The sequence below is a fragment of the Zingiber officinale genome, chromosome 2A (genome assembly GCF_018446385.1).
Source record: "Zingiber officinale cultivar Zhangliang chromosome 2A, Zo_v1.1, whole genome shotgun sequence".
Classification (NCBI taxonomy): domain Eukaryota; kingdom Viridiplantae; phylum Streptophyta; class Magnoliopsida; order Zingiberales; family Zingiberaceae; genus Zingiber; species Zingiber officinale.
In genome coordinates this window covers 35107244-35133310 of record NC_055988.1, presented here as the reverse complement: position 1 = coordinate 35133310, position 26067 = coordinate 35107244, and the positions used below count along the sequence as shown (strand labels likewise).

At 36.8% G+C, this 26067-nt stretch overlaps 1 protein-coding gene across 6 annotated transcripts in view; it reads left to right on the top strand.

The window, feature by feature from the left end:
- Positions 1-9032: 9032 nt before the first annotated feature.
- LOC122041020 (DNA topoisomerase 2-binding protein 1-like) overlaps positions 9033-26067 on the top strand; it is a 32862-nt gene continuing 15827 nt past the window's right edge. For 3 of the 6 annotated variants that reach the window (XR_006128781.1, XM_042600545.1, XM_042600541.1), the window contains exons 1-3: positions 9034-9290; positions 9372-9414; positions 14242-14363. Coding sequence is in view for 5 of the 6 variants with exons in the window: in XM_042600545.1 (XP_042456479.1) it covers positions 9102-9290; positions 9372-9414; positions 14242-14363 (354 nt within the window). In the remaining variant the exon portion in view is untranslated. Of the gene's footprint in view, positions 9291-9371; positions 9415-10213; positions 10353-14241; positions 14364-26067 lie in introns of all 6 variants that reach the window. The other 3 variants (XM_042600543.1, XM_042600542.1, XM_042600544.1) reach the window with 2 other exon arrangements.

Here is a 26067-nt window from a genome sequence, read left to right as displayed (position 1 = left end):
GGACTAAGTCCACCTGCAGGGTTTAACATGACAATCCTTATGAGCTCCTCTTGGGGACATTATCAACCTAGTATCTCTAGGACACAGTTTCCTTCTATAATCAACAACACACACTATAAGTGATATCATTTCCCAACTTATCGGGCTTATTGATTCATCGAACTAAATCTCACCCATTGATAAATTAAAGAAATAAATATCAAATATATGTGCTTGTTATTATATCAGGATTAAGAGCACACATTTCCATAATAACCGAGGTCTTTGTTTCTTTATAAAATCAGTATAAAAGAATCGACCTCAAATGGTCATACTCAATACACTCTAAGTGTACTAGTGTAATTATACAGTCAAGATAAACTGATACCTAATTACACTACGACCTTCTAATGGTTTGTTCCTTTCCATTTTGGTCGTGAGCTACTGTTTATAATTTATAAGGTACTGATAACATCATCTTCTGCATGTGACACCACATACTATGTTATCTACAGTATAAATTAATTGAACAACTACAACTAAATATAGACAATTTGACCAAATGTGATTCTTTATTCATAATGAATGTTTACAAAGCTTAGGCTTTCAGTATACACTCCAACACCTTCTTCCATCTTTGCTCTTTTCTCCTGCAACTAAGGCAATACCTTTCTCTTTTTGACCCTTGTTAGCAAACTCATGGAGTTCCATTTCACAAAAAAATTCATCTACTTTAACAATTGAAAGGTCCTTGGAGACCTTGTAGGCATCTATCATAGATGACCACAGGGCATTCCTTGGAAAGGCTTTGAGAGCATACCTTATGAGATCGCGATTCTCTACGCGTTTATCTACGGAATGAAGACCATTGATAATTTCTTTGAACCTTCCGTGTAGTTCACTTACTGTCTCGTTCTCCTTCATGGTGAGGTTTTGTAGTTGGTTTAAGAATAAATCTCTCTTGGCGATCCGAGAGTCTCTAGTTCCTTCTTGGAGCTCGATGAACTTGTTCCACAAGTCTTTTGCGCTCGTGAATGGACCTACCTTGACGAGTTGATCCTTGGTTATCCCACATTGTAAAGTGACCACTGCCTTGGCATCAGCTTGTCCTTTGCGAGTTTGCTCGGTGGACCACCTTGATGAGTCAAGTTCCTTACCTTCTTCGTCCTTCGGGGGTGTAAACCCTTCCTTGACGGAGAACCACATTGAGATGTCGATCTTGGGATAATATTCCATGCGGCTTTTCCAGTATCAAAAGTCTGCTCCGTCGAAGCAGGGTGGACGATTGGTGTTAAACCCTTCCTTCATGGCCATCTTTTTGCTCTTTAGGGTGTTAATCCGGATGAAGAGCACCTTGCTCTGATACCACTTGTTAAGATCTTCGGATGGCTAGAGAGGGGGGGGTGTGAATAGCCTCCTCTAAAACTTAACTAAATTCTTCAATCAAATCGTTAGCGCAGCGGAAATATGCACATGAAAATCTAATACAAAGAAAAGAAAGACACACACCACTGACACCAATATATATGAGGTTCGGGGATAACTTGCCCCTACTCCTCGGCGTGTCCGTAAGGTGGACGATCCCTTGATCTTTCGGTAGATCACACCCCGAATAGATACCGGCTAAAAATTTCTCCTTCTCGGTAGAGTAACCTCTCCACAAAGTCTCAGAAAAATATGTAAATAAAGCACAAGACTTACAGATCAGTGGCAAAAGAGAATGAAGAAAGACGCTCACAGCCACGCGAAGACAGCAGTTAAACAGAGCACAAGAAGGAAGCACAGCCAAGAACTCAAAGCTCAGCCCCCTTGCTTGATCGACCGAGAGTTCTCTATTCAAACCTCTCTTCATCCTTCTTCTTATGCCTCTGCTTCCACTGCGTTCAGCCTGTCCCGAATTGCTGTCAACCTGCACCGAATCCCTGCTGCAAGCTACAACGTCGCCAATCACTCTTCCTCCTCCTCTGGTTCTCTGAACTCACGCCAATAGAACCCATGGTCTTCACTGGGGTCTCTGAGCTCGAACCAATGAGCAAGAGTCAAGCTGATTCCCAACTGATTGCGGCCAGATCACAGCCTGATCGCAGCCAGTAACCGTTGATGCTCCAATTGCACCATTTGCAGCGAAGCACGGCAGAAAGAACCCTTTGTCTTATTCTTCTGATGGAGCTTAATTTGAATTTGAGCATTGGCATGATACCTGCAATCTGCAACTTAAAAAGCTAACAACAGATGGTTAAATTCAGATGGATCAGAAGTTGCAGAGAAACAGCAGAAACTTCAGACAATTTTGTGGATCGGTCAACAGATCGATCCACACCTTGTTGGACCGATCATGCTATGACCTGATCGGTCCAGGAGAGCTTTGATCGGTCTGTGGACCGATCAGGCTATAGGTGGATCGGTCCACAGACCGATCCCCTATACTCTCTCCCGAACTTCATTGCCTCCAGATCGGTCTCCAGACCGATCAGTAAATCTCACAGAATGTTGCTGATTGGTTACTGATCGGTCTACAGACTGATCAGTAATTCTCCAGTGAGTTACTGATTGGTTACTGATCGGTCTGGTGACCGATCAGATAACCATAGTATCACTGGATCGATCAACAGACCGATCAGATATCCATAGTATCACTGGATCGGTCAACAGACCGATCCAATGCCTATGTAGGTAGGTTTAGAGCTTCCCAGCCCTAAACCCTAAAGCCTTCCTGGTCTAGAGAACGAGCTACCGAGCCCTCTCTGACCTAGTCCGGAGAACGAGCTACCGAGGCCTCTCCGACTTCGTCCGGTCCAGAGAATGAGTTACCGAGCCCTCTCTGACCTAGTCCGGAGAACGAGCTACGGAGCCCTCTCCGACTTTGTCCGGTCCAGAGAACGAGCTACCGAGCCCTCTCTGACCTAGTCCAGAGAACGAGCTACCGAGCCCTCTCCGACTTCGTCCGGTCCAGAGAACGAGTTACCGAGCCCTCTCTGACCTAGTCCGGAGAACGAGCTACCGAGCCCTCTCTGACTTCGCGTGCCAAGTTTCCATACTTGGACTTTTCCCTTCCACCTGAACAACATTGATCAGTAATCAATCTGAGTTTAATTAATATCTGATACAAACTTAAATAAGTGTCAACATCAAAACAACAGCCAGGTCAGACCGTATCAACAGACTCGACTCGATTACAACCCTAAGTTGGGGCTATATTTATGGACTATTGAGTATCTTGTTGTCTCTCCACTAATTATGAATCAATGGAGACCATAACAGTCATCACAAAAAAAATATATTGCAATCATAACAATGACATAGACTAAGGTATATATAGATGATTTATAAATATAGTTTTGATCCTTGTATAAGATATTATGGATCCCCGAATGAATTTTTTAAAAAATATTGTGCCCGACTATAAAGGACTTGAATAAGAGACTTTAGGGCATGGTGAGATTGAGACTGAAGAAGGGTACATGACTTAGAATGGGTCCGATCAGAGATTTCTAGGTCTATCAATGTGTTTTGACCAAAACTCATTTAAGGTATTTAGAATTTTGAAATTTTGTCATTAGATGGAAGAGGTGAGGGTATAAAAAATATGTTTAGTGTGTAATCCTAGTATTGAGACCTGTAAATAAAGTTATGGTTGTGTGTCAACTGACACAAACACTATGATGCTAGTTTCGAAAGATCAACACCACTGTAGTGCTAGTCTTCCGAAACCAACACCACAATATTCTATTCTCCTCACACAAGGTGGTGTTAGTTTTTGAAGATCAACACGACTATGGTGTTATTATTAGAAGAACAGCACCATTGAGTTTTGAAATTTCAAAACCTTTTGACCACTAATATGAATGTGTTAAAATAGTAAAGGAGGATAAATTTGAATACGGTGCATCTAATAAATGTTGGTGCAATTTCCCTAGGTCAAGGTTGACCAAGTTGACTAAGCTTAAATTAACTCAAGCTTGAGTTGTAATGTACGGATTTCGATATTTGACAATATATGAAGATTATTTTGACAATGTATGGAGATTGCAGGAGTAATTGTCTGTTTGGGGAGATTGGTCAAGGTTGACCAGTTTAATGTGAAGAAGAGTTAAGTAGGTCAAGGTTGACCGAATACTTGATTGGGAAGTCTAATGGGAAGGTTGACAGAATATGAAAATCCAAGTGGGTGAATCTAGGGTGACCAGACACCTAGTACTTGGAAGTCCAAGTGGGTCATAGAGGACTGGACATTTGACACGGAAAGAAAAGTCCAAGTGGGTCAAATGATTGACCGAACACTTGGTGACGAAGTCCCATTAGGTTAGGGTTGACCATATGCTAGGCACGGGAAAGTCCTAACAGGTCACGGTTGATCGAATGTTGGGTTTGGGAACCCTATACTTGATTTAGGCAAGTTAGGATTGACCAATTTGATTAGGAGATCAATTGAACCAGAGTATAATCGATCAATTGATCGATTGTGAGAGTATTGCAAAAAAAGGGGCCTAATCGATTGGCCGATCGATTAGGAGACATTCTCGTGAGCATATAGAGGTTCCCAATCAATCAGCCGATCGATTGAGAACCACCAATCGATCAACCGATCGATTGAGAACCGCTAATCGATCAACCGATCGATTGTGGTTGGATATCGATCAGTTGATCAATTGGGGTTGGATTTCTCACGAGGCTGCGAGGAAGCCTGAATCGATCGGTCAATCGATTCCGAGTGTTTCCAGCGAGAGCACAGAGACACTCTAAATCGATCGGTTGATCGATTCAAGCCTCCCCAATCGATTAGTCGATCGATTGGGATATGACCATTGCGTAAGTAGCGAGCTTTGGGCGGTTGGGATTGGGTTGATCCGACGTGGCAATTGATTGGGAGTAGGCCCAATCGATTGAGAGCCCTAGGAGTGCAGAGTATAAAGTTGTTGGCGAGCTTTCTTCGCTGCAGGCTTCTCCTGATATTCTTCATTGAGCTCTCATCTCTTCACGCCAGTTCATGGAAGCTCTTGGGGACAAGTGTTGCTACACTTTCAGGGTTCAAGAGGCAATCTACATCAACAAGATCAAGCAAGAAGAATGTTTTATTTGTATTCTTGTGTATTTACTTCTTGCGTATGTTGTATCTTATTGTGAGAGTCTTGTACGAGATTTCTCCACCTTTGGTTGTATCCGAGAAGGAGTTTCTTTCTTAGTGAAGAGTGCTCGTGTGTGTAGATCCTTGGATTAGTTATCTCTTCTTGAAGTGGATACCAAGTAAATCTACTTGTTAGTATTGGAGAGATTGACTTCGAGTTTATTTCGCTACACATCATCATCTACGAAGCAAGCGAACAAGCGCGATGAGCTATTCACCCCCATCTAGCTCCGAAGTAACCCAACAATAAACCCACAAGAGTTGGAATGAGTCCAATATGAACTAACTAAGTCCATCAATGAGTTTTGACTGAAACCCATTGATAGATCTATAAGACTTAGATTTCTAAAAAGTTAACATGTAATGGAGGAAATAAGTGTGTAAAAGATATTTATGATGTCCATGTCTAATTCTGACATTCTAATTAAAATACATTATGCGTATATGTCAATTTTCTTATAATATAAAATTCAACACTAGAGTGGTGTTGGAATTTATATTCTAGCACCATAGAAGAAAGTTCAACACTATAGTGGTGTTGGAATATAATGTTGAGCACCATACAGCTACTTTACATCTAAGTTGGAGAAATGAACCTTTAAACACACACATATATATATATATATATATATATATATGAGATATTACATGATGAGCAAAATATATATATATATATATATATATATATATATATATATATATATATATATATATATATATATATATTTTGCTCATCATGTAATATCTCATATAAGAAAATTAATAATTTACAATCCGATGATTATATTTATATTGTCAACTGATTTCTAAAAAACCTCAACTACATAGAAATAGGTGAAAAAAAACCCTAAAGCAATCTCTATCTCTTTTATTATAATGAATATCAATAAATAAATAAACGAGAACGATATTATAAGAAAATCGGGAAGAGAATCGATGAGAAAATGACAAATGGGCTATTATGTTGAAATCTTGATCAGTCTTCTTTGGAGAACACCGAGTCTTCAAAATTTATTTTAGCGGTGCCAAAGTTTTAGATTACCTTTTAGGGTTAGTCTTCCCCATTATTTTTTCTCTGATGAAATTCTATCGGATGGAATAGTTTCATATAAAACAAGAATAGCTACGGTAATCACGTGACTAAATGCTATTTCATCCATCCGAATTAAAATATTAAGTTTTTTAGAATTGTGGATCAGATATTTGGAAATGAGACAAGCTATCAATGGAGGGTTAAAATGAAAATAAAAGGTGTCTTTTGAAAATAATAAAACATAGGTGCATCTTTTAAGGATTCAGAAACTTTAAGATGCCCTTTACTAATGTGGTTGTTCATGTCCGAGTGCGAGTAGACGGACACTGGAAAGATGATGTTTATGTTAATTGGATATTGATTGAAGGTGATGCGGACCTCCAACGAGTTAAGCCTGTAACCACAAAGTCGTTAGTGTCGAGCTGAGAAGGGGTTCTCCGGTGAAAACCCTCCGACGCTCAAGTTAGCTATCGACGGCAAGCAAATAAAGTAGAGAAGAAAGGAGTAGCAGCGTGACTGTAGCTACAATGATGAAAAACATATCTTCGATGAAGCTTTGGAGCATTTTATATAGAGCTCCCGGGAGGCGCATACACTCTTCCCGAAGCGTGCACGTTTCCCAAAGTGTGCACGTTTCCCGAAGCGTGTATGCTTCCCAAAGCATATCTGGAAAGACCGTGTCAGAAAAACGTGTCTGACGCCATACCTTAACAACCCGAACATATCCCTGACGTGTCAGTGGAAGCTTCCACCGTACGATCCTCTGTCTGACCACGTCGCCGACCATGTCGCTTGTCGATGACACTGATCCCTAAGAAAATATTGTCAACTACTCTTTTGTCTGTTATTGGGACGAGCGGGAGGGCCGCTTGGCCAGTCTGTCGTCCGGGTGATGCAATACCCGTGCCGAGCGTCCCGAGCGGGAGAGCCGCTCAACCAGTCTGCCGTCCGGGTGATGCAACAGCCAGGGCGAGCGTCCGCTCGACCAATGTCCTATTGGTTGGCTCCCCCCATCGGGCGAGAGAGCCCTGTCTACCAGGTCGAGGCTGCATTTCACTATTTGCCCGAGCGGGATGAACGCTCGACCTTCGTGACGCTCGGCCTTCGTGCCTCCCTGGTTGAGCTTCATGAGCGTCGGGAGCTCGGTGTCTGATCGAGATGTCGAAGTGTCAAATCGTCTACTCTTCCTGTTGACCACGGAGGTAATTCACCTGATCAGACTGTTGGATCGTAGAGTTTCGCTAGGGGGGGGTGAATAACGATTTAGAAATTTTGAAAGAGTATGTAGCGGAAAAAGAATAAATAACACAAGAAAAAAGACACCAAGATTTTTACTTGGTTCGGAGCCTTTGGCGACTCCTACTCCAAGGCCCGCACACAAGGGTGCTTCCGATGGGCAATCACTATCAATTCATAAATGATTACAAAGATGAAGTACAATTAGAAAACAGTAAAGTATACCAATGAAAAGGAAACACAAAACTTTTGAAGCTTTGGTTCGTCGGAGTGACAGAGCGTAGTTGAAGTGTGAGCAGCGTACAAGCGCACCGATTAATCTGTTCAAGTTATGTTTTGAAGCTGCACCTCGAGGCTCCTTTTATAGCCTCTGCAATACTGATCCAGATCCTCGAAGATCGGGATCTGTGTTGACCCGAAGCGGATCGGTCGATCGATCCCCGGTTCGGTTGACCGATCAGATGACTTCCACCTCATCCGATCTGCTCGCTCCGCTTCGATTTGGTCAACTTCTATCCCTGGTTCGGTCGATCGATAACCACGTTCGGTCGACTGATCCGCTCCTCTGACCCAGTCCACCCGGTCTGATCCAGTCGACGCTCATCCTCGGTTCAGTTGACCGATAACCACGTTTGGTCGACCGATCCCCTGGTCGAACCCGGTTCATCCACTGGAGCTCTGCTCTACTGCTGCTTGGGGGTTTGGTCAACCGATCCAAACGTTTGGTCAACCGATCCCAGTCGGTTCTAACCCTGCACAAAAATATTAGTCTCCTGCAAAACAGAATTAGAACAGAATATAATTAAACAGAATATTAATTAGATTCCGTCTCACCGAGACCGGAATCTAGTCAAGATCTCGACTTAGAGTTCCGAAATGGGTCTAAGTCGAGTCGACGCCTAAGTTCCCTTTCCGGGAATGCGTCCTCACAGTCACTCCCCTCTAGTGACTTACCTCCACTTACCTGCCAGACGTCCGGTCAGCCCTTTGACCCGTCTGGACTTTGCGCCAGCTATCCGGTCAGCCCGTGGACCTAGCTGGACTTCGTGCCAAACGTCCGGTCAGGCCGTCGACCTGTTTGGACTTCGTGCCAGCTATCCGGTCGACCCGTGGACCTAGCTGAGCTTCGTGCCAGACATCAGGTCAGCTCGTCGACATGTCTGGACTTCTCCTGCACACTCGGTCAGAGTATTAGATAACAACGAAACTAACTTAACCTATTTTGTCATTCATCAAAACTTGAGTTAGACCGTTAGTGCTAAAGGCACCAACACAGACGTCCGCCTAACGTTGTCCACTTTGACCTTCTGTCACTCGGACCCTACCTTACCACTAGATCAGTGGCAAAGATGATTTATTCACTCTAGCACCTCGACAATCTATCTCTAGATTAATATCGGAAAAATAAATTATGAACATTTACTAATCATTAGTACCATCATCGAACTACGAGGGAAGACACTGCCTTGAAGGATCCTAGGACGGCCTTCACGAAATTACCATAGAAATTTTGTTCCATTAGTGAATAAGAAAATGAGCTGTTAATAGTAAGTGATTTTTTTTTTTTTTTATCACGAGTTTCTCTATCTCATTCATTCTTTCATTTATAAAGAGGCATAAGCAGTTCGAGTTTAACGGGTTAAACCACTGACCCGATTGCCTTCCCGCTCAGGTGCACCTTACTAAAATGAAAAGAGGGCACACTAGAGGTGAGAGGCGGCCGTAGAGATGGCGACGGCGAGGAGAGGGACGACCTTTGCTGGGGCGAACGTCTTCCTTTCTCGAAGCCTCGTCCCCCCGGATGTGTTCGATGCCCTGCACGACGCCCTCAAGCTCAATGGCGCTACCGTCTTCCTCTGCAGCGACCCCTCCCGCACCGCCGCCAACGACTACCACGTCATAGCCTCCTCTAACCATGTCAGTCTTCGCCCCTTCTACCCTTCGTCTTCTGTTTATGCTACTCCCAATGTGTATTAATCCTTTCCCTCTTGATTGCAGGAGAAGTTCGAGAATCTCCGCGCCAAGGGTTGCAATCTGCTCGGTACCTCCCTCTCTAACAATTTTTTTGTTTCAGTTAGTCGTTTTATTTCGTGCCCTGGTTTGTGTTTTTGGATGTTTAATCCCCCTAAGATCGCCAAGAAAGTAAGGAATGCCTCCTCCTGCAATCGGAAAATTCCCCCCTAAAATTGTAGAATTTAACTCATTTGTTTTCCTACCGATAAAGTGCCTTGTTTTGTGAATTGATGGTCAATTACTTTGAATTAGTACTCAGAAATTGTCATATCTTTAATACTGTGTTCACAGAAACAATATGATAAAGAAAGGAGAAGAGGTAAAAGTTGAAAAAGTAATGAGTTTCTCTTATTACGTAGAAGTAAGTAAAGAGGGATAGAAATTTAGTTACATTAGATTTCTTTATTTAAGTGATGCTGTTTCTTTCTTTTTGGATCCGTCCAAGCCAACAAGATGACTAAAATAGAGTGAACGTATGCTAACATAATTCATTTGTTTTTTCCCCTTAAACTATATCCTCTCGGTCTTACTTCCTCCCCTTCAAGTAAACACTGTATATGAAGATTTTACATTAGAGGCATGACTAGAAAACAATGACCGGCAACCTGTTGCATTTTTTTTTTTTGATCAATCCGATTTATCTTGGGTGGACCAAGATTAAACTGAGTGCCTGAAGAAGGTTAAAATGAGCAAGTATAGACGGTTGAATTGTTTTCTCCTTTTTTCTCTTTATGTAGTTGATTAAACTTGCTAGCTAAAGTGTGGTAAGATAATACTGTCATGAATCACATGGTTTATTCTTGTTGTTCTATGATGCTTTTATACAGAATTGGCTGTTGAGTGGCGACATCTTTAGATACAACAGTTATGTTCAAGATCCAGAATGGCTGAAATTTGGGGAACATGTTTCACCTTTTGGTTTCTACATATATAAACTTGTTTCTCAGGCTATTGGGGCTATTCAAAGTAATATACCATGTTGCCTTTAAGTATTAACTAATATTTTTTTAATCTTATTCTTGATTTTCCTTTTGGGCATAGAAAACAATGAAGATTCAGCAGAACATGCAGACTAAAAAAAATTGATTTGTTCTAGTACATTGCTAAAGACAATACCAATTAGTGAATACTTGGCACATGAATATATTTATACTTCTTTTTATATCCAGAAATGTGAAATTCAAACCAAGGATTTGAGAGAACCTATGTAGCATGAATACGGGTACGGGTATCGTATCGGACACGACACGGATACGGTGATACGGAATTTTTTGAAAATTTAAGACACGATACGGCTAGGATACGACGATTATATATATATAAAATAGAAAACCATATTACATTAATCATAATATCCATTACAAACAAAAAGTAAACATAACAAAATATAAAACACCAAATCCATCTTAAACAAGTAAAAAAAATCAAACATTCATATCTGTCTCATCACCAACACCGTCTTCGTCAGTAAATAAGACTGACTCCAACTTAGGTTCATCAAGAAATAAATTGACAATTTCAAGGATAGCAGCACCCTCCATGTCCATGGAATCAAATCCATTTGCTCCAACATCCCACATCTTACTTTCTCCTTCACTATAATGTGAACTCCGCCTAGATAAAAGACGAAGATTATAGTGAACATCTACCAAATCTTTCGTTCTTTGTGGTGTTATCTTGTTCCTCTTCAATGAGTGTATGAAACTGTAGGTGCTCTAATTTCTCTCACAACAAGAAGAAGAAGATGGTTGTCCAAGTAGTTTTAAAGCTAAATTTTGAAGAGTTGGTGCAGAAGCACCATGGATAAACCCACCACTTAGTTGGAGACATCAAACCCTGATCACACATTGCATCATTATCAGAAAAATCATCAATGGCAACTGAAAAAGAGGCAAACTCCTCATTGACACTTCTTCGTTCGGATGAATTGGAGTAATATCTTTCAATGCACTTTTTCCTTTCCCTTGAAACTTCGATGGCCCTATGAGGAGGAAGACTATTGGGAGATTCTTGGAGCCACTCATGGCTATAATACCTATATAAAAAGATTGATAGTTTATTAGTTTAACATCATTCGTAAACTAATATTTCTAATTTGCTAAAACTTAGAAAGTAAAATTTTTTAGAGCTTTACCTTGAATTCAAAGAATGCGCCAAACAATGTAGAGGTGTATTGCTTTTATTCCATCGCTTCACCAGAATATTATGAACAACCTCATAAAACTTTGAATCTTCACTATGAGCCCCCTTTGAGATAGAAACTCTCAATTTATTTATCATTTCATCCCACCACTCATAGACTAAATGAACACAAGGTTGATCAGCGTCTGCTTTCCTTAGCATCTCATAAATTGGACTTGTGAAAGCAAGTATATAATCAATCTTTTCCCAAAATTGATCATCCAATATCTTGTACTTCACTACTCTGGCCTTCACTACATCATCCTCATTGTACACATCCCATCTTTCACTAATCACCATGTTTTCAAGACATTTCTTGATTTGTCTGAACCTTTTAAGCATAATGATCGTGGAAGCAAATCGAGTATCCGCAAGTGATAGCATCTTCAAGTTTGAGTTATCGTTGAACATCGATAATCTCATATTGTGATTCAGGATAAAATTCTTGATCATTGAAGCATCATTTGCTACTTCTGCTATCCACTTGTACTCATCAAAGGCTTTTTTGTTTTGTAGAGAGTCAGTCGGTGCACAAATATTCTTCAAAGCAAGATTCAATGTGTGCACAACACAAGGAGTCCAAAATATGTGTGGATACTTTGCCTCAACGAGTAACCTAGCAACTTTGCAAACAAGAGCATTATCAGTGACCACTTGGACAACATTCTAATGTTCCACTTCATTTATAGCATTAATGAACAACTTAGAGATGAAAATTTTATCCTTGTGCTCGCCTTCACAATTTATCGCCTTCAAAAACATAGGACCACTTTCACACACGACTATGATATTAATTAGCGGTCTTTTTTGCACATTCGACTACCCATCACTACAAATACTAATCCCCTTTTGTTTCCAAGCAGTTTTTTTTTGGCTCCAACAACTTTTCAATATGAGCTTTTTCTTTTTGAAGAAGTGAAGTTCTCAATAAATTGTATCCAGGTGGAAGATAACCTGGAATTGTTCGTTGAGTAGCCAAACTTAAAGCACGAACATAATGAGGATTCCTAGCAATATGGAAAGATAATCCCCCGGTGTAAAAGAGCCTCGCAATTTCAGAGTGGAGCTCATCTCTAGCATTCAAGTTAAAAGCTTTTTAAAGAGGGCCAAGTTGTCTTTTCCTCTTCTTTGTTAGAGTTGGATCATCATTTTGCATAGGACCATTAAATGATGATTTTGAAGCCATGTTTGATGATGCAGATGACGAAGGCAACGAAACTTCTTTCGGTTTAGAATTCTTCTTTCTCAATTCTTCATCATCCATAAGTTGTTGCATACGCTTCATTTGATCCATTGTAACAGCCGCACAACCAGCAATTCTAGCCCCTTTTTGTTTTAACAAGTGTGCTTTCACCCTCGAATATGATCCTTTGTACGCTTTAGTATATATATTGCATGACCAAGTGACATTTCCTCCTCCTGCCTTTTCCACCTTGGTTACAAATTTCCACAAAGGAGAATAATCATCAATATCCTCCTGTCCACTCTCATTTTGAAAACTTTTCATGGCAAATAAGCTGAAAATAATATAAACATATTGATCAATAGACTTTCTAACATTCTACTCACTACTGTACAATATTTTTCTTTTGGTGTAACAAATTAAAAAAGTATTGTTCCATTGACCATTGCACTGTCTGCACACTGCACAGGAAGCCCAAACCAAAATGTGCAGTGTTATAACTGCTATGAGAAAGGTCTTGTGGATGTGCAGTTCTTTTTTTTTCAAAAGAAAGAAAAACAAAAATGCAAAAACCAATTCAGAACAGTGATTTCAGAAGAAAAAACAGAAAGGTAAACTTGCTAGAAACTAGAGGGCGGCGGCGAGTAGTGGTGAGGCGAGCAGAACAGCAAGCAAGTTTACCTTTCTGTTTTTTCTTCTGAAATCACTGTTCTGAATTTGTTTTTGCATTTTCGTTTTTCTTTCTTTTGAAAAAAAAAGAACTACAAAAACAGAAAGGTAAACTCGCCATAAACTAGAGGGCGATGGCGAGTAGTGGTGAGGCGAGCAGAACAGCAGGCGAGGGGAGCAGAGCAGCGGTGAGAGCAGAGTAGTGGCGAGGTTTGCAACAGTGAGCAGTGGCGAGGTTTGCAGTGGCGAGAGCAGGGAGGAAATAATCGGGAGCAACAAAAGACCGAAGACAGGAATTTAGGATTTTGTTATGCCAAATTCATTTTAATTTATTTATTAATCAATCCTTAGAAATTTATTATTTTTCAATTTAAGCCTTGTAACCTTTAATTTTCTACATTTGAGCCCAAACATATCCAGAAATGTGTCCCATTCGTGTCTTAGCCTTATCCTAACCGTATCCGACTGGTCAAACTTTAAAAAAGTCAATGACACGGATTTTGCCGTATCCGACACGTGTATTTGCGTGTCGTGTCTGTGTCGTGTTTGTGTCCGACACTTGGAGAAAAAAAAAACTACAAGTGTCCGTGCTGCACAGGAGAGAACCACTAAGGAAATACCACATGTAAAGGCATAGTTACTCCACAATTTAGACAGAAATGGGGTAATTCCTAACCACTTTTCTTTTCCTTTAAATGTTTAAATAACCATTATTATCCTCGTAAGTCCCAAATAATTTTAGTGGTTAGGAAATTTTTATTCATCTCCATTGAGACTGATAATACAATTCTAACCCTGCTATCATTCTGATGGTTTTGGCAGGACCACAATGCATTCTATCCTGTGCCAAAGAATATAGGAATTTGCCCAAACAAGGTTACACCTGTTGCCTTTCCATGGATGGGGTCAAAATTCTTGCTTCTGGATTTGACAAGGATGAAAAGGTATCTTTGGTTTGCATCTTCCCTTCATACTTTCTTCTCCTTTGTGATTTGGAATATACTAACAACTTGGATGTGGTTTTGAAGGATCTCAGTTTCTTCTAAAACATGTTCTTTTCACATTTCTTTTCCATGATGAATTGATTATTGAGTTACTATTTTAAGTTTGTGTGTGTCCTTATTTTTCTCTCTTGGGATAGATGAGCTAAGTAGGATTTCTTAATTATTATCATGCCTTAAATAATTGATGTTTTTTCCTTCTAAAAACATGAATGAGAAAATTTGTAAATCTGCAATTCTACACATGTAAACGAGAAGACATGATTAATATTGCTTGAAAGGACATTCAACTCAGTGCCACATTCCTGATCTGATATGAGCAGGGGTCCCTCAGTGGCATGTCAATTAACTACATCTTTTACTATGTCAATTCCATGACACTGCAAAAGCACATAAGTTCTCTAAACATTAGATAGAAGCCACAAACTTACAAGCTCAACAAATCAATGTAAAAAGAAGAAATCCATTGGTGTAAATTTCATATGATATCCAAACAACAATAAGAAAACATAAATGATGACTTTTCAGAAAACCATATTCCCATAAATTTCCATGGGAATAGCTTGAGAAATTTGTAAAATCTTCCTCATCATCAGGTCTGGAATGCCTAATTATGAAAATTTTCAAGTGACTAATTTACAAAATTCTGACTGTATAGATGGTGCAAAAATCCAGAAAAAATAACTTCAAATATACAATAAATAAATCCTTTATTATAACAAGAAAATCACCAAAATCCTGGATTAGAATATTAAGTCACACCATGTGTTGAACTGACGAACATTAGAAGAAAATATGTTACAATAATAAACCTCTATGATAAGATATAATGATTTTTGTCTTACACTTTGATGGACCAAACTTTCTAGGCAAAACATTGCTTAATAGGGAAAATAACAATTAATCTAGACATCACCATGATAAAATGAGAAATTTTTATATACAAATTACAAAACCATGATGGAAATGAAATAATAAAATATTACGGGCACTATCTCAAAAAATGTAAATAAATAAAATATGAATTAATTGATTAAGTTTTACTAGTGATACGTTTCAGCTCAATGGAGAGAGAAGATTCCTCTAGCCAATCTTAGATATTTGGGCAAACGTGACTTGAAGACCATGGTGAGGATGACTAACCCATCAAAATTGCATCAGCAAATAAAGAGTGACTCCTATACTCACAGAGATTGTACCAATGTGAGCATTAGGAAGATGTGCTAACGAGGAATTGTGACAATTTGATGAGTAAATATATGCATTATTAGATATGCATCAATATCTACACCTACCACCAAATGTACAACCATATCAACGCAAATACCAACCCATCTACCACTTGAATATGATTACAGTATAATCCACCTCTATTTTATATTTTCCAAGCCACCAATACATTATATAGTACCTAGACAATTGCCTGACGAGTAAACAAAATAACATTCAACAAAGAATAATACTTCCACCATACAATTTATAGAATGCACATTAACCTGAAACTATACTCAACAAACTTTCTAAGTTACAATGATTAAGCCTTCAAATATATACAACTAGGTCCCTAAAGTTTAGAACTAGTTCCCTAAAGTTTAGAACTAGTTCATTTACTAACCCAAATATGCCCTTGGACCTTAGGTAGAACCATGCACCCTTCCATTAAGTCCAAGATTCACAATCAAGTCCTCTATCTGTTTAAATAGTGTAGGATCGAGAAAGCACTAGGGGTGGTGAATACTCCCGTTCTTCAAAAACTCATTTAAAAGATAGCAGCAGAAATAAAGCAAGCACACAAAAATAACTTTGTTTTTACTTGGTTCACAACCGAGTGACTGCCAAGGCCCGTGATCGTTGATCGCTTACGATGAACAATTCACTATTAGTCTCTTTCTCACAACGAGAAAGAGACTCATCTTTACAAAAGCCTTACCGTCCTTACCGTCCCCTTTCAGAATCGAGTTCGAAAGACATAAGTAAAACACAACTTTTACCGACAATTTAAAATCAAAGTAAAGCATTGTTGTTGAGTGGCGTTTCGGCATTGTAACAACGTTTCTGAGTGTGGATCACTTGAAGAATGGGTAGATAATGATGATTCGAAGTTGCTGTTCGGGGTCTTTTATAAGTACTCCAGGCGCTTGGATTTGCTTAGGGTGCCCCAACAAGGCCTATTCGATCAAGCCTTTAGTGACTGCTCATCTCCAGGTGCTTGGATCCCTTCCTAGTGCTAGGATCCCTTCTGGGGGCTTGAACTATTGTTATGGCATAATCTAGACGAAGCTTTATCCGACCTTTTCTGCATCGACATTATCCCTTCTCGGGTGTCTAGATCCCTCCTGGGTGCCTGGAAGTTGGCATGCAACACCCAACTAGGGCGCACCACCTTATCTGGACGTAGGGAGTGCCTGGATCCACCAAGGGCGTCCGGACCTCCGGTTGCATGAATCTCTTCCGGGCGCTTGGAGTCCACTGATTCCATCAACTTTTAAGTTTCAATCCCTGCATCACAATATTAGCACAATAATATGAAAAGTAGTAAGTTTGGACCGTTCCTATTATCCCGATCTTGACTTAGGATTTCCAGTGAAACCCTTTAGTAAGATCGACACCTACTATTCCTTTAACGAGAATGCGTCCTTACCCTCTCCGCTCAGGAGAATTTACTTGACTAGCCAAACATTCGGTCATGTGTTTGGACTTCTTGCTCAGCATCTCATTGACCCATCAACTTACCATTGACCCATCTAGACTTCTTGCTTGGTGTCCTCGATTTGTCAAGTCTTCTACTTAGTATCTGGTCCAGCAGCTGACCTATTAGGGCTTTTCTTTGCCTATTATTCAGTCAACTTGACCTACTAGGTCTTCCTTTGTTGAGCTACTTGCACACTTATTCAAGCTTGTTGGATTGCAACATAGCTTAACATTAAACCTTTGCCAATATCAAAATTAGGTTCAATTATTTGGTGCTCCTTGCACAAACAATCTCCCACTTTTTTATTATGATAATCTTGGTTCAAAGTTAAGTAAACATAACAATTTATGAGATTTTTTTTTAAAATAATCTTTAATTGTGCTACCCTTTAGTCTCTCCCCCTAAAGTTAAGAATTTTTGAAAATTAAGATTTTAAAAAGAACTTCCGGTTTATAAAAACAAGTATAAAAACAAGAGAGAGGTTAAAACAGGGATTTTAATAAAAACAGGGGTTTAACACTTAACTTTTAATCTTCCTATCTTCTTTGCCTTTGACATCTATAAAAAAAAAAAATTTTGAAGAAGAAGAAAAGGTAAAACAAGTTAAAAAGTGTCCTTGAATTTTATTTTTTTAATTTGAAAGACCAAGATTCAAGAAAATTTTTTTTTAAAAACTTAACAAGAATTTTTGAAATTGAAATTTTGTTTTTTTTTTTTAAATTGGAAAATTTCTTTTGAAAAATTTGAGGAAGAATAAAGTTTGGAAAAAAACATGGAGTTTTGAAAACGATTAGACAAAAAGTTTCCAAGAAATTTTAAAAAAACCTCTAAAGAAGGGAAAAAAATTGAAAAAGAAAAGAGGATTTTTTTTTTTTAAAATTTGAGAAAAATAAGTATTGAAAACTAATCCTTTTATTTTAATTTTGACAGGAATTTGAAACTTGAAAAATATTAAATGTTTAGCAAAACAAGCTAATAAATCCTGGAGTCCAAGCATGATTTTTTAAAATATAATAAATCATCTATTAAATTGTTCTTATTAACTAGCCTAACTTGTGTTACTAGTTGTCTATCAGAAGATAGTAGTTTTCACTAAGTTAGTCAAGTGTTAGTTTTTAGCTAATAGTTGACTATGAAGGATCATTTGAATTTGTATTTTTAGTCTAGATTTATGATGGTGTACTATATAAGCATCTGAAACTTAGGCTTGACCCTAAGCATCCCACACCATTCTAAGTGGCTTAGTTCACAAGCAAGGTATCCTAATATGCTTGTGAGATGCTAACTGTCTAAATCTATAAGTTCATGCTTTCTATGGTAAGACTCGGTTAACAAGTTTTGGAAAACACTAATTTTGAAAAACATAAGTTTTGAAAAATAATCTAGATTTGAAAAAATAAAAAAAACATAAATAAGACTAACAATTTATAAAGATCCTATTATATTGAACATATTCCTATGTCTTCTGAGTGTTCTAAACTCAGCTTCAGGTAAGGGTTTAGTGAAGATGTCAATTAGGTTTGAGTTAAACTCAGTATAATTAAGTACAATGTCACCCCTAGCAACATGGTCTCTAACAAAATGGTGTTTTACCCAGCGATTGAAATTTTGTTATGTGCTAGGCGGGATGGATGGTTTTTACCCTTCCGCTTGGGGAGCGAAATCGACATTACAAGCGTGGCAGTTTTGAGCTGTCACGTGTCCTGGAGGCATCTCCGAATGCTTCTACCATCGCCAGACTCTTCTGGCGGCCTTCTGGCGTCGTTGAAGGCGCTAGAAGCGTCCTTTTGGCGCCGTGGGGCGACGCGGGCGACGTGGGCACCCTGAGCGCCACGGGTACGTGTTTGGGGTTCCTGTGCAAAATTAATATTGAGTTTTAAATAATTTAAACAATTCCTAAGTGATAATTTGAAGAAGCTTTCGTAACCCTTAATTTAATTATTACAATAAAATATAAAAATATATTTAAAAATTTTAAAATAATAATAAATTTTATTAATTATATTTTGAAATTGTTTTTATTTTTTAAATTTTATTTAAAAGTTTCAAAAAATTCTATTTATATTTGATATTTTTAAAAATTATTTTGTACTTTTTTGCTATTTTAATGTTTAATTGATATTCTAATATTTTTTTACTATTTTAAATATATATTATTTAAATTAATAATTAATTAAATGAATAAATAGTTAATTTATATAATTATTATATATAAAATAGTATATTTGTCTTAATTTATTTAATTATGATTATTTAATTTAGACGTTAAAGAACTATAGAGTTGACCTAAATAAAATGTTATAAGAACTAATGATTCCATTTTATTCACACCCCTTATTAGGAAGATAATATATTATGATTTATTAATTTTAATTTGAGCTATTGATAAATCATTTTCTTTAAGGAAAATTATATTTAATTTTTTTAATAATATTAAATTGTTCAATAATGGAGAACTTATATAAAATCAATATAAAACTTATTTTTAAATTATACACAATAAATATATTTTTCTAATAATTACTATATATAAATAAAAAAATACTGAAATTGTATCAGCACTGCATCATACGATACTGAAATCATATCGTTCCGGTCTTGGACCGAAACTTTGCCACGGTCGAGATTTTAAACTTTGGTTTTGCCTCTGTATGTTTGGTTATTGAGTGATGTATTGGATTTTTTGTTAAATTAATTGAACTTATATTATCAATTAATACTTAGTGTTTTTTATTCTAATTGTAAATCTGCCTTGTAATGTATTCAAGATTATATTACAGTATTGATTACTTTGTTTGGTACAGTTTTAAAGTTGTAATGTAATGTAATTTGGATTTCAAAAGGTAACAAAGTTTTGTAATTTGGATTACAAGACCAACACCATGTAATCCGATTACATTATGAGGTCACCGTTTAATTAAAATTTAAATGCCAAATATACTCCTAGTCTAATTTTGGTATCTATCGGTCACCAATGTCGCTTCCGCCGTAGGCCACCGCCGGTCGCTGGCTGCCGTCTGCCATCGATTTCGCTGCCGCTAGTGCCGCCACCATCGGCCTTCACCCTCGGCTCTGGCAGAGGTGTAGCAGCAATCGCCATTGGTCGTCGCCTTTGGTCGTCGCCTTTGGCAGAGGTCGCAGGATTTTTTTGTCATTTTATAATAATACGAATTACATTTCTTATAAAAAAATATTAGACACCAAATAATAGAATGTAATCATCCTTGTAATCAAATATTACATACATTACATTACCAAATGTAGTAATGTAATCAAGATTACATTACATTACAAATTCGATTACATTACAAGCTATATTACATTACGCCTAACCAAACGCAGCCTTAGTGTATGCATCATCTACAATAGTTGGGTTACACATTCCCCCATTATTATATTCTTTGCTTTTGATAACGCAACACAATATTATTTTTTACTACACTAGCTGACTAGACTTTGACCAAAAGTTGGCAACTCTTGTACTTTTTCTATCTAGTCTGCAACCCGTATAGTCTGGATCAGAGTATTCTACTATGTCAAAACTAATGGTTCTAAGGTACCAAATTTTTACATTTAATGTGCCTTTAATATATCTAAGTATTTTTTTTACTATAGTTAAGTGTGATTATTTTGCACATGTTTAATACCTAACACACTTACTAACTGTAAATCGAATATTAGGTCAACTTGCAGTTAAGTATAGTTACCTATTGCACTTCTAAAATATTTTAAGTCAACTAATTTTCCTTCTAGATTATTATCAATTTTTACATTTGTTGCCATTGGTGCATTAATTTTTTTAGAATTTTTCATTCTAAATTTTTTAACTAGTTCCTTAGCATATTTATTTTGAAAAACATAGTTGCCATCTTCGGTTTGTTCTATTTGTAAGCCTAAAAGGAAATTTAATTCTCCAACTAGACTCATTTCAAATTCACTTTCAAGTAATGAATTCGTTTAAGAATTTTGAGTTTGTTGAACCAAAGATTATGTCATCTACATAGATTTGGGCGATAAAAATATCTGTTTCTAAGTTTTAACAAATAGAGTTGAGTCAATTTGTCTTTGGTTAAACCCTTTAGATATTAAGTAGGTTGACAATTTTTCATACCAAGCCCTAGGCAAATCAATTTGTCCATATAGGGCCTTTTTCAATCTAAAGACATAGTTTGGGTAGTCTAGATCCTCAAATCTGGATGGCTGACTCACGTATACTTCTTCCCTAATGAATCCATTAAGAAACGTGGATTTTATATTCATTTGATATAATTTAAATCCCTTATGTGTTGCGTAAAGTAGCAACATCCTAATGGATTCAAGTCTAGCTATAGGTGCATAAGTTTCGTCATAGTAAGTCCTTCGACTTGACTAAATTCCTTAGCTACTAATCGAGCTTTATTCACATTTCACCTTTATCATCTAATTTATTCCTAAAACCCATTTGATGCCAATGATTGACTTATCTTTTAGCATAGGAATTAAGTCCCACACATGATTTCTTTCAAATTGGGCAGTTCTTCTTGTATTGCTATAATCCAATTAGGGTCAGGTAAGGCTTCTTCTATGATTTTGGGTTTAATTTTTAATATTAAGGCTATTTGACTTAAGTTTCGATATGAGGATCGAGTTCAAACTCCTAGACTTGGGTTACACAAAATTTGGTCAAGGTGGTTAGTTCTTAATCTAGGTGTTCTTATATTTGGATCAACACATTCGTCTAGATTCATCATCTCCTAGATTGTTAATTTTTTGTGCATTGGTTGAATTAATTTGATTAGATTGAATAGAGTTATTTTCTTCATCAAATATAATGTTGGTTGTTTCTTCAATTTTTAAAGTATTTTTGTTATAAACTCTATATGCTCTACTAGTTGTAGAGTAACCTAGAAATATACCATTTGTTGATTTAGATGTAAATTTTTCTAAGTAATCTTTAGTATTCAGTATACCCCACATAGTGGGAAAAGACTTGGTTGATGTTGTTGTAATCTTTAGTATTCAGTATGTGTACTTTGCATGCAAATACTCTTAGGTGATTTAAGTTGGGTATTTTGTTATAATAGATTTCATAAGGGATTTTATTATAAAGTTTATTAATTAGAACTTATTACTTCAGCCCAAAAATTGATTAGATAGGTTGTATTCATTTAATATGGTTCCCTTAGCTTCTTGTAATGTTTTGTTTTTTTCTTTCTACTATTTCATTTTGCCGAGGAGTTATAGGCATACAAATTCATGGTGGTAATTGTTACTTAGGCAAAATTCTATAAACCTATGATTTTTAAATTCTCCTCCGTGATCACTTCGTATTCTTTTAATTTTTATATCTTTTTCATTTTCTATTAACTTACATAGATTAATAAATTTCCAAATGTTTCATCTTTAGTTCTAAAATTTTTACCCAAATAAATCTTGAATAATCATCAATTATTACTAAGCATTATTAGTTTTCGCTTAATGACTTAGCCCCGTGAAAATCAAATAAATCTATGTATAGGAGTTCAAGTGTTGTGTTGGTTCGGTTTAGGTTAGTTAACTTATGATTTGATTTAGTCTGTTTTCCTTGTTGACAAGCAGATATATTTTTTAAGTTTTTTAATTTTGGTAAAAACTATGCCATTTTGTCTCATTTTTGAAATGAGTCTTAAGTGAGTGTGACCCAGTTTCCCATGCCACAACTTAGTTTCCTCTTGCTCTGTCAGTAGACACTTAAGTAGGGAGCTTGGTAGATTAATTGTGTAGATGTTATTTCTCCTAATTCTCTTAAAATGTTATTTCTGGCTTTTAATATTTTTAATTAGGCATTCAAAATGTGAAAAGGTTACTGAGTAACCAGAGTCACACAATTGACTAATGCTAAGCAAGTTAAACTTAAATTTATCAACTATCATAACTTTACGAATAATGAAATTGGAACTTAATTCAATATTACCTGTTATGCTAAGTTTTCCATTGTTTCTGAATGTTATTGATCTTAGATTTTTGAGTTTCAATTTACTAAATTTTAGTCTGGTCATGTATCTGAAGCACCCAGTATTCAATATCCATTGATCCAAATCTTTGTCCCTACATATAAAATATTTGATTTGGATCCAACTTAGAATTGACATTTTAAAAGAGGGTTATTTTCCATCTTACTCATTCTATATTATCAAACATGTTAATCCTATGAGTTCTTTGTGAGATGATTTTGAATTAATTTGATTTGGATTTAGGTTAATTTTAAGTTTATTAAGTTTGAGTTTAAATTAGTTTTAGATTAATTTTTAGGTTAAATTGATTTCCATATTTAAATAATTAAATTAATTAATTTTAGGTTAATTAAGTTTTAAGTTACTATAATAAATTAAATTTGTTTAATTAAGTATATTGCGAATTTACTTAGTTAGAATTATTAACTTCAATTAGTAAGTCTTAAACTTATTGAATTTTAAATTGATTAAGTTGGAATCAATTAATTCTGATTAATTATTTTTTAATTAAATTAATTTGAATAATAATACCAAGTTGGTTTTAAATTAATTTAGGATTAAACAATTGGATTAAATTGTTTTTTGGCTTAATTAAATGAATTAGATTAATTAAATTAATTTTTAGTTAATTGATTAGATTAATTTAATTAATAAAGTTAATTTCTAATTAAGCCCTAGATTCATCTCACCAATTTCTAGATTTTCAATCAATGTAGTCTTATGGATGTTGTGAGTTGTTTTTCCTTTTATCTTTATTAGTTTAGTTTGAATTTTAAGATTGGTTGATTTTGTGTTAGATTCAAATTTAGCTGTTAGTTAAGTGCACATTTCAAAAATTAGCTTTTGGTGAGACACAAAGATCTTGTTGAGTATTGGAGCAATGACCACTTTCTTAGACAACCTTTTTAAGAAATTATACACTAAACCTACTTCTTGAAAAACTGTGGTTTAACTAGTTTAGGATGTGGCGAGGTAGTTTCAGTTAGTTTCACTTAGCTAAGTAAACCAAATAGGGTATTCCTTATCCCACTTGACTACTTGGACCAAATTTCCCTAACGTATTATCATCTCACCCACTCTAGTACTATGTGGCAAGTGACAAGCAAGCGTAAATCCTTATCTAACCATTCTAAATTAAGCAAGAAATAAATTAGGCATGTAACATTAAAGCAGTAAATCAAACAATCATGCATTAGTAGGAAAAATTATTTTTCTATTAGCTCCCCCCTGAACCACCTTGATATGGTTTATCTAGGTAGTGAATTTGATTCTTGGGGATCCAATATTGATTTGGTCCAGCTTGATTAATCAAGCTTCACTTAGGGACCTTTGGATTTGGTTTCTAGTAGATCAATTCATTAAAAACATGTATGATCTATATTGAGTCTTGGCTTTGAATCCAAGTCCTAACTTGTTGTATATGACTTGTTGAGTTCCAAGCATCATGTCAAGATACTTGGACCTCAATGTGAATTGTTCCAACTAGCCTTTTAGTTCCTTAGCTTGACTTTTTAAGAGAGAATTCTCTTCCTCAAGCTGTTGGACTTGAGTTGAGGTTCTCTTTTGAACATGATCAGTTGAGGAACTTGAGTTAGTTTTCTCCTTAAAGGATTCGACTTCCTTAATGAATGTCCTAACCCAAACATTAGACTTAGCCAGTTTTCTAGTTAAACAGGAAATCATATCATACAACTTATCAATTAACGTAGAACTTATAGTATGGTTTGACCTTTTGAACCAGTTACGAATCCGTGGCTTGACTCTGACTCGACTGCGAATTCGGTCTTGGACTCGGGTCCGGATTCAGTCTAGGCCAGTTGATCTCTTGCTGGTAATGCTAGGAAGCTCGTTTGAATTCGTTCTTCTTCGTTTGTTTCCTCTGAAGATAACTCGCCCCAAGTTGCTTTGAGGACTTTCTTCTTTTGTTGCTTCTTGGTTTCTTTAGTGTTTGGGCATTTGGCCTGGAAGGATTGCACCTGTAGTAGATCACCTCGGACTTGAGTTTTGTGGTTCGGTTGGACTCAGACTTCTTCTCTTTAGTTAGATCACCTTTTTGATTTCCCGATTTGTGAAGCCCTTCTTCTTCTTGAAAAGTTTTTAGACCAAGTTGATTAATTCAGAGGTGGTTTCGTCATCTTCCCAATTCTTCTTTAGATTCTGGTTTGATTCTAGACTTGAGCTTTGACTCCTTGTTCTTGATTTTTCTTGCAAACAAAGCAACTCTTTTCTCGACCGAGCGTGCATTAGTCTGTTCATGAAACTCACAACAACAACAACAACAACCAAGCCTTTTTCCACTAGGTGGGGTCGGCTGTATGAATCCTTTTACGCTATTAAGCTCTATCTCCTATTATATCATCATCTATATTTAAATAAATTTTATCTTGTTTTATTGTTGCTAACTAAGTCTTTTTTGGTCTTCCTCTTCCTTGTTTGATATGCATGTTTATCATAGTTTCACATCGCCTAACTGGAGCATTTATTGGTTCCGTACCATCTTAAACGTGTCTCTCGGAGTTTGTCCTCAATAGATGCAACTCCGACTTTCTCTCTAATGCTCTCATTTCTTATTTTATCTATTTTCGTATGTTCACACATCCACCTTAACATCCTCATCTCTGCAACTCTCATCTTCTGCTCATGTGCTCGAGTCATAGCTCAACATTCAACTCTATATAACATAGCAGGTCTAACTGCGGTTTTATAGAATTTACCTATAAGTTTAAGAGGTACTTTACGGTCACATAAAACACTCGACGCCCCCCTCCATTTCACTCATCCTGCTTGTATTCTATGTAAGACATCTCTCTCAATCCCTCCATCATTTTGTAAAAATGATCCTAAATATTTAAATCTCTCGGTTCCGGGCAACTCGTCCTCTCCTATCTTAACAATTGTTTCATTACTTCTAATATTGCTAAACTTAAATTCCATATATTTTGTCTTTAATCTACTAAGCTTAAAACCTTTCCCCTCTAGTGTT